The 12,246-nt window shown below is 39.0% G+C and overlaps 2 protein-coding genes across 6 annotated transcripts in view; one reads left to right on the forward strand and one right to left on the reverse strand.

Annotated features, from left to right (window-relative positions):
* The window catches only part of sez6l (seizure related 6 homolog (mouse)-like), a 32,255-nt gene extending 29,308 nt beyond the window's left edge, over positions 1 to 2,947 (reverse strand). For 2 of the 3 annotated variants that reach the window (XM_072659273.1, XM_072659271.1), the window contains exon 1: positions 2,652 to 2,946. In XM_072659273.1, the coding sequence (XP_072515374.1) occupies positions 2,652 to 2,724 (73 nt within the window). In that variant the 5' untranslated portion in view covers positions 2,725 to 2,946. Of the gene's footprint in view, positions 1 to 2,651 lie in introns of all 3 variants that reach the window. The other variant, XM_072659272.1, reaches the window with a different exon arrangement.
* Positions 2,404 to 12,245, forward strand: npm2b (nucleophosmin/nucleoplasmin, 2b). Of its 3 annotated transcripts, XM_072659275.1 has the most exons (11): positions 2,404 to 2,820; positions 6,690 to 7,519; positions 8,324 to 8,387; positions 10,198 to 10,264; positions 10,343 to 10,425; positions 10,506 to 10,625; positions 10,703 to 10,796; positions 10,873 to 10,997; positions 11,080 to 11,111; positions 11,202 to 11,238; positions 11,502 to 12,245. In XM_072659275.1, the coding sequence occupies exons 4-11, from the start codon at positions 10,228 to 10,230 to the stop codon at positions 11,541 to 11,543; spliced, it is 570 nt and encodes a 189-aa protein (XP_072515376.1). In that variant the 5' UTR covers positions 2,404 to 2,820; positions 6,690 to 7,519; positions 8,324 to 8,387; positions 10,198 to 10,227; the 3' UTR covers positions 11,544 to 12,245. The 3 variants fall into 3 exon arrangements, with proteins under 3 accessions (XP_072515376.1, XP_072515375.1, XP_072515377.1); XM_072659274.1 differs by having other exon boundaries at positions 6,690 to 8,387; XM_072659276.1 differs by lacking the exon at positions 6,690 to 7,519.
* The last annotated feature ends 1 nt before the right edge of the window (position 12,246 follows it).

Genomic DNA, 12,246 nt, shown 5'->3' on the forward strand with positions numbered 1-12,246 from the left:
GCAAAACAACGCATCGGGACATGAAGCTTGTCAACACACCATTTCAAAGCATCATCATAAGATCATCTGTTTAGAGTTCCTGCCTGAGCAACCAATAATACCTTACATAACAGCAGAATACTGTGTAGTATGAGAACTGTGACACCTAGACAACTAGAGTTCACAAATGAATAAATTTGTGTGCTGGAGAAGGCGTTAAGGCCCAGGAGAGTGGGTCAAGTGTTCACCCAAAAAACTAGTAGTAAACTAGTATTAGTAGTTGTAGTTATTTTGTCCTGTATAATTGGTTGTGTAAGCACAATATTGCTTAATTATATGTTTTGATTTTACATCTTAATTTTAATCATTATAAATCTATTTTCTGCTTTCACCAGGCTTCTCAATAACATGCATACGATATTCCAATACCAGGAATTCTTATACATTCATAATGACTAAGGGAATCATTCCAGCAATCATGAGATGGGTTGAAAGGACAGAGCATAAGAAACCCCAGAGCATCAAACACAAGCTGTGTGTTTTTGTAGGCAATACAACAGAAAGCACTTTCCAAAAATCTCTCAACAAATGCAGGCCACCGCGAGGGGCTAGCAGCTTGCTAGCAAATGATTTGTGAGATACTCCGGATTTTCATCTTGAAGGAAGTGGGAGCTCCTGCATGAGTCGTTTATTTCTGTCCAGAATTGTATCATGCCACCTAGTCCACTCAAGTTACTCTGTTTATGTTTACTGACTTACTGGGAGTGCTCTGGTGTCTGTTTTGATATGGAATTAGGAAGAAGGAATTTGATAATTAAATACTCAGTGTAAGACTACAGTCACTACTGGTGGTGTACAGCTTTAATGGAAGTACAAAGAAAGGCAATGCTTTACTTGGGGCTGCAGGGGTGGCTGCTGTTAAGCACTGTGGTCAGTCATTTTTTTACCCTTATGACAACACAAGGGTTAATACAGAAGGAAAAGGCCTGTTCACTCACATTCACTCTTACTTTCCATTTGCAACCCCCAATCTTTGCAACTAATGCAATGTTTGTGCTTAATCTCTTAAAACCTGGAGTGGTGACCTGCTTGACTCGATTCCATTTGAAACATGCTCTCGGCTTGTTCTTCAGACAGTCCTTACATTTCCTCTCCAGACATTTCCTTGCAGAATACTCTCGCCCCTTCTCTTCTGATTTAGCACAGTGGATCAGAAACAAGGGGCACTCTGAAAAGCTGCAGAGAAGTGATGTGATGAGAGGAGAAGGACAAATTCTAGCTGAGCGATTTCTGCAGAGTGCAAAACAGACAGTCTGTCACAAGAGTGGAGACCGACCCTCCCAAAACCACTGTGACAGTTAAGCACAAACATAAATTCAACTTTCTTTAGTGCAGTCACATGTGTGCACCCGGAGGTATTACTCATATTGATGCTTCAAAGAACAACAACAACAAAAAAAAGAGAGACAAAGTGGGTCTGTTCCATGTTATGCATGTTATTACAGAACAAAAATCCTCACACAGCCAACAGGTGTGCTGCAATGTTCACTCAACAGAATGATGGAAAGAGACAAGCATCTCTGCCTGCAGATCATACCAGACATGCAATGCCTGGATAATTAGAATTCTTAATTAATGGACAGAGCCAATCAGCATCCCATGAGGAATCACACTGCCTGCATAGTTAGATTCTATGTTTTTGCTTGTTTTCCCCCAGTTGTTCTATACAAGCCCAAACAATCACTCCACTGCGATTATTAACATATTCATCACTTGGACTGCATATACTAGTCTGTCTTTATAGCCTGGAGCAGATGATAAGGTCAGTCAACCACTGCAGGTCCAGTAATTTTTTTTTGCTGAAATACCACTTCCCTGATTCAACTACTGCTTCCCATGCAATTCCTTCTACTGTAAAATTAACGACTTGGTCCAGGCTTGGAAATGAAGAAAAGGCTTTTGGTATTTGTATGGTTGGGGTTATTTAACTATATAATGCAGAAGTAACGTCTGCTACAATAAATGTGTGTTGTGATGTCTGGGAGATGCACAAGTAAACAATTTAGCCTAAAAACTGTAGCAGTGATGTAGTGATGTGCATAGAGACTGAGACACAAAAACACTAATATATTCACTAGCACAGACACTACGTACGATCCATCAGCCATGTTAAAGGTAGCCAAAGATCTTAAGCTGATGAATCAACATCAATATATCAATATAGATCCTTAGAAAACTGAATCAACCTATATGCCTTCACTTTGATGCACACGTCCACTTGGATGCAGCCAGGGTTTCTGCAGTGTTTTCTTTATTCTGCAGCACAAACCAAAGCAACGGGGGCTTCTTCACTGCCCGCGTTTCAACAGCGGCGATGAAGCTCTGCTCTCAAACGCCTCTTCTGAACGTTTCAGAGGAGCCACACTGCACACGAGGCTTAAGCGCACGCTGGTGTGCTACCATTCACGAAGCACACTCGGAGCCTTGAAGACTCCCACGGAAAAGCTTCTCCAGGAGCTGCTCCCAGAGCTTTTCGTCGCAGAACGATTCTACAGGGATCGCTAAGTTTCCAAAGTGAAACGCAAATGCGTGCGCCACAACAGCTACGAGAAGATGAATCCGAGCTGAAAGCATATCCTCAGACATCATGTGAACAAGAAGGTGAACGTTACCTTGGGTCGAGACGACTCTCCACAGAATCCCCATCCAGAAGACCGATCCGAGAGCTGAGCGTGACGCCCGCATGGTAAAGAAAAGATAGTCCGAGGGGCTGAAGCAGATCCTCTCCACACGACAAACCGAAGTGATCTTCAGAGCTCCGAAGAGGCTACGTATGAAAAGGTTAGCCAGGGAGCCTCACGTTTCCCACTGCTTTGTGTTGTTCTGTATCCGCTCTGCCTCTAGCTAGTCATTCTCTACCTCTCTCTCTCCTTCTCTCTCCTCGTCTGAACTCCGCAGTGTCTCACAGTCTGCTGCCCCCCCTCCCCAAACACACACACACACACACACACACACACACACACACACACACACACACCACTCCCCACCCCCCAAACACCAAAGTTGCTGATGCCCTCTGTTGTATTCCTTTAGCTGCATTCCATTAGATATGATAATGACTGCTATAATACCATAGGAGAACCACTATTTGTTCCATAAAGAACTATGTGTGAATTTCAATAGCCTTAAAAAGTTGAATTAACCTTAACTTGTTGTAAGGTGTACCAGTGTAAAGGTTCTTCACACTCACACTGATCTCTTTTCATGGAATCAAATATGGTTCTTCCAAGGCATTGCTCAAAGAGTACTTTTATTTTGTGTAATCTTTAAAAGATTAAGTGTAATCTTTCACTGATACAGAGAGAATCAATTCCTGAATACACTTAAAAAATGTATGTATAACATTTATGTTGTTTAAATTGTAATGATTTATTCTGGACAATTCCAATAGCTTGCTTTAGTGTCATTAAATGCAGCGCAGTGATCAAATCTGCAACATGAAAGTCAGAAAATTTAGACCAGTCAAGGGAAGTCTAGTCACAACACTTGCATATGCTTTTGCTTTGCTTGCTCTCTCTCTATCTGTGAAGTAGCTCTTGTTATGCATGGCAAGTGCAGAGCAGAGAGAGGCCGAGCCGTGAGAGAATGCGGCCATGGCCTGAACTGGCACCACACCAGGGAACTATGCCCCACTGAGCGTTTCACTGAGTGAGAAGTCACTGTATGGAAAACAGTGGCCAGGCAGCTTACAAAGAAGCCTAGGCTTTTGAGACATCATCTGTGCTCAGACATTGGTTTTTCTTCATGTGAAAAGGTGGCTTTCAGTAAGTCTTGTTGTCATTGACTTGTTAGCTGAATTCTGCTTAGTGCTGCAGTTACCGTTTATGTGTCAAAGAGAATCTCAGACGCAGATTATGACCCATCATTATAAGCAGTTCAGTCAGACTTTCTCTAAAAGATGGGGCAAAAAGAACAATCAGGATTTTCCGGATGTTGGGAAGGGTCAGCTGTCCATGGTGCTGAAATTCAACAACGGATGTGGTTACAAATATGTGTTGTGATAAAAATATGAAGCTATAATCAATACATAATCAATACAAATGAATACATATCCAATGGAATTGTTGCTATTCACCAATCAATTTTCTCTGAACGTGCTGGAATCTGAATCCTTGAGGTCACTATCCTTTCTTTATAAAAACTCTTTGATTCCGTTTACGTCCTTAAATATTCCTACACTACATTCTTACATTCTTGAACTTGTATATAGACATTTGTAGATGTTTTATTTTTGTATCTTTTGGAATTTTTCTGATTTCATAATTTCCTATATTGCATGTTTACTGTGGTCTTTTCTTCTGCGGACAGATTATTGGTACACTACCAATTTCTCTTTTCTTGTTGTCTTTTTTAAATAAAACTAAAAAACATATTATGTATATTATGTTGTTGTGTCATTTCAAGGGAAATACATAAAAATGTAAAGCTTGCAATGGTAGTTTACCACTGCTATTCTGAGTAAAAACCTTCCTGCCAAATGATATTCTCTGAGGATGAGAACACTGGTTTGGAAATAAAAGCCATAGAATCAATTTTTAGCCTCACAAATCCTCATAACCTGGTTTTGCACGGTTCATGCTCTCTGTTGAGGTAAACATGTAGCAGAAAGACAGCAAAGTGCTTTTCTCTCAGCGTATCAGTAAAACATCATGGCAAATGTATAAATCACAATTTTACTTTATATTTTCCTGTAATACTAGAAATGTAGGATTTCACAGCAAAGCAAGTTGGTGCAATGGCATTGAGGTAATCTCACATTTGATCATTGTTCCATGCATATTTAATGAAGCCACAAAACACACAAACAAGTGTTCTGTAAGACATGTTTCATAAGTAACTGGAGAGGGCTAGCAGCTGCTTTTTACTTCTGTGCACAATAAAGCAAAATAGTTTTTTCTGTATAGCTAATTACTCTCAGTAACAGATCTATGCAACTGTATCACCCTCTCTGATAAAGATGAGGTTGCCTAATCCACCCAATGCCAAGAATAAATCAGATTGTGTGTATAAAAGCCTAAAGACCATATTTTTTTGCTCTGCCATTAATTATTCGTCTTATCATTTACATGGCAAGTCAAATAAAGAAAGCACTTTGAATATAGATATAGTATATTCTGGCTGAACCGATATATATTAGTATAGTATATATACTACATATAGTATACGGTTTGCACAGCTAATGTCACCTTGAACAAATAAACCTCAGTGACAAGAAACTGTCATTAATGCAGCAGTATTGCAACATTTCACAGAGAACACACTATAGGTCTGTCTTGTGCGTTTGGGTTGTACACATCACAGGTCTCTATCCTGACAGCCTTGGCTAATTTAGACACAAGTACAAATTAGGCTAACTTGTTTTACAAATCCGGTTTGCATGTTTAGGGAGGGAAAGAAGCATAGGGCCCACATGCGACTACATGCGACTGCAAGTAACGCATGGGAAGCCGGGAGCCCACAGAGCACACACTATAGTAATTTTTTTCATGTTAATTACCACTCCCTATATTACATGGACATCTGAGGATGTACCATCATTTAATAGTTTATAAATGGTACCCAAATAATCCTTTGTGTAATTTGAACATTCAGTAAACTCCCCTTGTCCTTAGGATCAAAAATGACACAAAGACAATTTACATGGACAATCTACATGGAAGTATGGACAAAGGTAATGTGCTGGGGTCCATCAAGAAAATGTCATTAAAGCCCAAATGAAGTGAAAACGTGGGAGGACTCGGCATTCCACAGTGTTTGTGGGCCCAATGCTTATGTGATTAGATTGTGTTAAGTCAAGCCAGCAAGAAAAGTAATCTTGATGAGTCACCCTTCACCATAATCCTGACAAGTGGGTGAACGCATGGGGGATGTAACATACCCCATTAAAAAGGTACAGGCCTAAAGGTCTCTAGAGATAGGGGGGTTGACAGTTCTGTTATGCTGCAAGGGGCATAACGGCATGTTAGACAGCACTTTAAACCACCATCATCAAAACACCAACTAAGACAGCACAGTTTCAGAGACTTGCAGAATCCAAGCCAGGGCTGGTCAACTGAGAGCCAAGTTTACTAATTTCTCTTATCTATTCACCACTACTACCCCTGGCAATCAGAAGGTTGGGTTTAATCAGGTGTGTTTGAGCAGGTCAGTCACCAGACTGCAAAAATCCTGCCCTCCAGGAGTAGAATTTCCCATTGCTGATATATGCAAATGTCAAAAGAACTGATTATTAAAAGCTAATACTCAATATTATTTAATCAATAATATAAGAGTGACAACGTCACTAAAATCAGGATTCATTAAAAATATGATTTTTAAAAACGTAAATGAAAGAAAAATGAGGAATGTAAGAAAGCTTTAGGAAGTTGAATGAACTTCTACACAATGTAAAATGAGCTTGTCGCCAACTACAAAACAACACATAACCTCACAGGGTCTATTTAGACTATTTCCATAAAAGAAGCTTCACACACTGGAAAATGTAACTACAGCTTAATACAACCCACTCCAACTCAGCGTTTCAAATAATCTACATGACAGTGGATGAAATCACATCATATTTCTCTTTATACCATGCTGGTACTCTGAGGCCCCTGAAAACACCAACCACCTTACTATATCTCCTTCTTCTCCATCTTTTCATCCTGCAGCTCGTAGTCTTTGATGACAGAGAGGGACCAAGCGGCGGGACCCAAGGGAGATGCGGTCGCACACCCAGCTTGTGTTCTCTGCTCTCCCTAATCCAGCAGCTGAGTGATCTGTGCCAGAGCCACAGAGCCACATTAATTATACATCACACGACTGTCTAAAATATGTGCAGAAATGTATTTCACCACAGCTCACTCTTACTATATTCCTGCAAAAATAAACAGAATAAAATAGGGCCAGTAAACATGGAGCTGATAAGTTAAAAAGAGTTAAAAAGCTATGGTGCACTCCTGATAGTAACACAATGATCAAAGATAATAGTGTTATATGAACGTAACACTGTTATTATTACTATTATTATTATTATTATTATTATACTACAGGAACTAAAATCCCAAATGGACATTTTGTCAAAAAATCATCAGTGCATCAGTTACCTAGAAAAAAAAACAGGATTTCTGGAACAATGTGCTTTGGACAAGCGAATGATTCTTGCCCTGATGTTTTTTATTTTGACGGCAGGGGTTTACATAACATTTTTACATAACAACTGTTATATTATGTTATGTTATCATGTAAAAGTAATTCTGAACAGCATAAACTATGAAAAAAAGAAAAATAGCTTTAGCAGCTTTAATTTCTAACTCAATCATGTAAAGGTTCCAAAGGAGTGTTGATGTACCATTAAGCCTGTAAAAGTGTAAGGCTAAAGCTTTTCTTTTTCCTTTTAGTTCAACACCCTTGCCTCTCTTTGACCTCATTTTTGTTTCCCACAGCAATAACTGGAGCTAATAGTCCTTTACAGATGTTATTCCGTCGAGCTGTTGCCAATGTAATTGGTCCATTGTGAGAACTGAAATTGTGTAGATGCTCATCAAACGACTTACCCAAAAGCCCATGAGCACTTATAAAGTTGAATAAGGAATTAACGAAGCTTATAAATAATCATACACGTGAGCCTTAGATTATTCAGTAATATAATGAGCTATGAATATCTGTGCAAAGAACGTATCAAGGAGTGCATGAAAAATAGTTCCTCCACTACGTAGGGCACTATGGGTTGGTTTAAAGTATTACAACTGGGTCTAATTTGTATTTGCTGTATGCTTCAATGCATTCAATATGATTAAAAGGCTGTGCTTATTTCTGTGTTTTAGTCATTGTGAAGTTAAGTATATAATTATATGTTTTGTTGTTCACTACACCCATTTTAGATGAACAACATACTTTAAAAACAGTTGGCCTCTTTTATCTACCCAAATGCAGGGTTGAGCCTGTTGGATTGTTCACAGTCACAGAAACAACCCAGCCAATTATGTATTAGAAACAACCCAGCCAGGTTAATTATTAGTGTCAATTGATAACACTGGAGGCTCACTGGTATTTGTAGTCGTTTAATGATATCTGTCAGATTACAGCTGAATATTAAGTCATTTGTAAGTAGATATTAATGTTATCTATGTAATAACGTTACTGCCTTTGGCCTATAGCCTACCAGCTGTGTAACTTAGCTAACATTTTATCTAAGCTTTTCTCATAATTAGGTAGATCACTATGGGTAAGGTACTGTTTCAGAGTGCAAAATGGTATGACATGTTTTATTGTGTGTCTTTAAAAGTTTATTTTCTCTTTACAGACTGAAACAATTATGCCATTTCAGCAGCTTTTCATGCAAGATGCATCAATGTTGTGATTCTCAGGTAAGGAGCAAACAGTGTAAATTGATTTGTTTACACTTGTCTGATCAACATGTGGAGAGGAAGATTTTTCAGATGTGATAAAAAATATGTATATATATATATATATATATATATATATATATATATATATATAACAGGAAGAAATTAAGCACTATGTCAACATACATCACTGCAAGTCCTCCTGTCGCACTTGCATCATTATCCACCATCTTTTACTCTATACTGCATATTACACAAAAAAATAGTTATCATTTTATTATGCAGCTGGGACAAACTCTCAAACTCTATTCGGTGTAGATCATCCTCAAATAAATAAAAGTCAATAGGCTTGTTCAATTTAACCTGAAGTTGCGCAGACCGATCGCTGCCTGGCTTGGTACGTTGCACGGCGGTTAGTTTTTGGGGTTTTTTGTCCGATTTGCGTCTGCGACATCGGCGCGTCACGGTGACATACGCCGTTATAATCTCGCGAGTGCGAGGCAGCTGAAGGCTTCGGCGCCAATCGCTGCAGTTGCTCTCGCTGACACATATGACTGTTGTTTCACTTTATTTTAAAATGTAAAACCCTCTTTCCCTCTATTACATTTATGCTTTGGGTGACTGTTTGTGTATGTGTCTCAAGCACAAAAAGAGTACTATGTAAGAGTACTATAATGCACGGGTTCAACTGAACAACTGGTTACAAAGACAAAGTATAATACTGTGTTAATGTTATACTCATAGTAATATAGTAAATCTCAGAGCTCTTTACAAAATAGATAATGTTTGTCAAACGGCCATTCTTTATAATATATATAAGATTATGTGTCTCATAATATCAAAACACGGATGACATCAGCCAATTAAATATGCATACAAAAAATGGTGCGTTAAATGCTGAAGAATAGTGAGGACTTTACTTATTTTGATGTACTTTTCCAGTGTAATTGGCCTATATAATAAATTAAATAAAAACCGCAGGGTATACAAAAAGCTTTGTGCCAGGTACACTCTGTTGAATACGTTTTAATATTAAAGCTGTTGTTAGAACCTTTCCCACCAATATTCAAGCAAATACATGATACAAAAAAACATTTGAAATAATAATAATGTGTTTACAGTTGTGGTCACCTAATAGTCACCACTGTGGATTTGAAAAACAAACGCTGGTCTGAACCTGCAACAGTGAACAAGAATGTTTTGTTGAGCATAAAGATGATTCACGGCTGTTCATCATATTCAATTTCATGCAAAACCTCCTCCCTTAACTGCAACCAGCTGCTCTCGATTGCCACCAAAGGCGAGTCGCAGTTCATCTCGCACAAGTAAAAAACTGCAGGTTTACACATGCTGTGATGGAATGCAATGAACATCACATGACTTCAAAAGTAAGTTAAGGGTGGAGCTGCACTCTTCAAACAGGAAGCAACCCCAATGATTAGACTAATTCACCCTACATTAGATACTGAACGGTACAGTATGTCAAACCGAGTTGAGTGGGTTTTCAGAGCTTAATTCTTCTATGTACAATTAGAAGATCGCTTAATTATGAAACTCTGACCTTAAAATAAACGTGTCTCTTGGTATAGGCGGGGCACTGCCATAATTAACCCGAGGCTACTCCAAGAATTCCTGTCTTAATTACTCTCACCTGCTTCGCATTTGACATCCTCTTTAAACTTCGAGCACTAGGCAGGCCTTCTCTTTTGTTGTCTTGTGGTTGTCTGGAGAACAGAACAGAAGGTTCTTTGTCTGGTGAGATGGTAAACATATATGTAGTTGAACCTGATAGCTTAATGTGACTTGACACAATACTGTTTGATATTTTTAGGGTCAGCCTGGATAGTTGCTCTCAAGAAACATGAACAAAACAGAAAAACCTCTCTCCACTCTCTGGGGTAGGTTTACTACAAGAAGGACATGATTCCATTTGTCTGGCAAGTTTAATGACCTTATCTAGCTGACCTCTCTTTTAGGCTGTGAACTTAATGAGTCAAACAAAGAAGAGACATTTAAGACGGATGATACAAACCATCAACACCAGCTTGCCTTAAGAACAGTAAGCCTAGTCCTCATATAGTCATTACAATATTACATGAGTTCAAATGGCTAACTGCTCCTGTTTTCTTCATTTCTCAGATGTGTTTGGGCCACACTGCTAAAGATGAGTTCAACATTGTAGAGTTGGTGACTGGTGAGGGGGGTGATGGTGCCAAAGCTGTGCCAATTGTGACTTTACATGCTAGGTCGATGCCTACTGTAAGTAAAATTCTGCCTTGCCTGGTGACTTCTGTTTTTAATGGGTTTGAATTGACCGTTTTATCAATATTTGGCAGGTTAACTTGTCTGGTTTAGATTTGCACCCCCCAGTGACTTTCCGCCTGAAATATGGTTCAGGCCCAGTGTTCGTTGGAGCAGAGCATGTAGCCCGTAAGTAGGTTTGCTTCAGTGTTGCTTGTAGTTCAGAATTTCAGAAATGTGACATGCATCCTTTCCACCTTTCCAGTGGAAGACTATTCTGATGAAGAGCTACTGGATGAAGAGATGGATGAAGAGGTGGAGGAGGAGGAAGAGGAGGAAGATATTGAAGAGTCACCTGTAAAGAAAGTGAAAAAAAATGGTGCTGGCAAAGTAAGACCGAACTAACAAATTGTACTTGGCCTACATTACACTGAAGTTATTGCAGTGCTCTGAATATTGATATTTCTTCTAGAGAAAGAAGCCAGAAAAGAGGGATGATGAGGGGTAAGCTTTCAGTCTCCTTTCATACTTTTAACTAGGTCATATCCCTTTAATATGGGCACTATAATCCATTTGATCCCTTTATGAACACAGTGAAGCATCAGAGGGTGAGAATAACCCCCCTAAAAAGGTAAGACTATATTTACATTTTCTGTACCACTCAGTGGGTAGGGAGTGGTTTGCATGAAGTGTTTTAGCAAAATTGAGTGAGACTATCTTCACCCGTGGTATTGAACAGACATCTGAAGTGTTTAACAGATTGTTTTTAAAAGATCTAGTGTTTTTGCCAAAGATGATTGTACTACCTACTAATTGCAATGAGCGATTTGCACATCCTTGTGTGGATTCAATAAATTATCAAGAATCACTCTGCATTATGTTTTCTTTCCCCAGGGAAAAGGAAGGGGAAGAAAGCCACTGGCTGCAAAAGTATGAGTGGAGTTCACTACAGTGTTATTGGAAGGACCTGATCCAGAGCTGCCTGTTATGTCTTCATGTGTGTGGTCCAGAATTGTAGCTGTATCCAGGCTTTTATTGAGTAAAATGGCTGGAGATGTTTTCACTTTCAGACACCAAGGAATTTATTAAACTAACTTGAATCACTACAGATTGTTTCAACTTAGCTAGTTGAATACAAGCATAACATGTGGTTGCCTACAGACAAATGATCACTGCCTGGAGTACAAGTGTGGCGGGTGAAACAAGTAAAATGTAACTGCAACAGTGAAGGCACATTTAGAGCCAAATATGGCTTATCTATATACATACCTGCAAAATCCCTAATACTAATTTGACCAATAATGAGGCATGGTCTAAAACGGTAAGCTTTGGCTCAGGGTCACTACAGCAATCTGATGCCTCTTATGTAGTATGACCAATGTCATGCTACAGTAATCATGTCCTGCTTTAGAATTAATCTATGTGCTCTGTGCTGCCATTTAGAAAGGTCTGCATCAAAGACCAAAGATTCTAGCAGACAGGTCCTTTCAGTATCCATTGTCACTCGAACTTCATTAATGGAAAAAATAACAGACTTCACAGTTGTCAATGTATTTGTGTTTCATGGGTAACATGCCATGATGTGTTCATTTAGTGTCTTTACTAATAAAACACTCTAGAAGCATCTTCCATTTAAAAC

The sequence above is a fragment of the Salminus brasiliensis genome, chromosome 16 (genome assembly GCF_030463535.1).
Source record: "Salminus brasiliensis chromosome 16, fSalBra1.hap2, whole genome shotgun sequence".
NCBI lineage: Eukaryota > Metazoa > Chordata > Actinopteri > Characiformes > Bryconidae > Salminus > Salminus brasiliensis.

Coding starts and splice junctions, on each gene's coding strand:
- npm2b (XM_072659274.1), top strand. CDS start 10,228: ATGAACAAAACAGAAAAACCTCTCTCCACTCTCTGGG. Junction 10,265..10,342: donor ACCTCTCTCCACTCTCTGGG/GTAGGTTTACTA, acceptor CCTCTCTTTTAG/GCTGTGAACTTAATGAGTCA. Junction 10,626..10,702: donor ATGCTAGGTCGATGCCTACT/GTAAGTAAAATT, acceptor AATATTTGGCAG/GTTAACTTGTCTGGTTTAGA.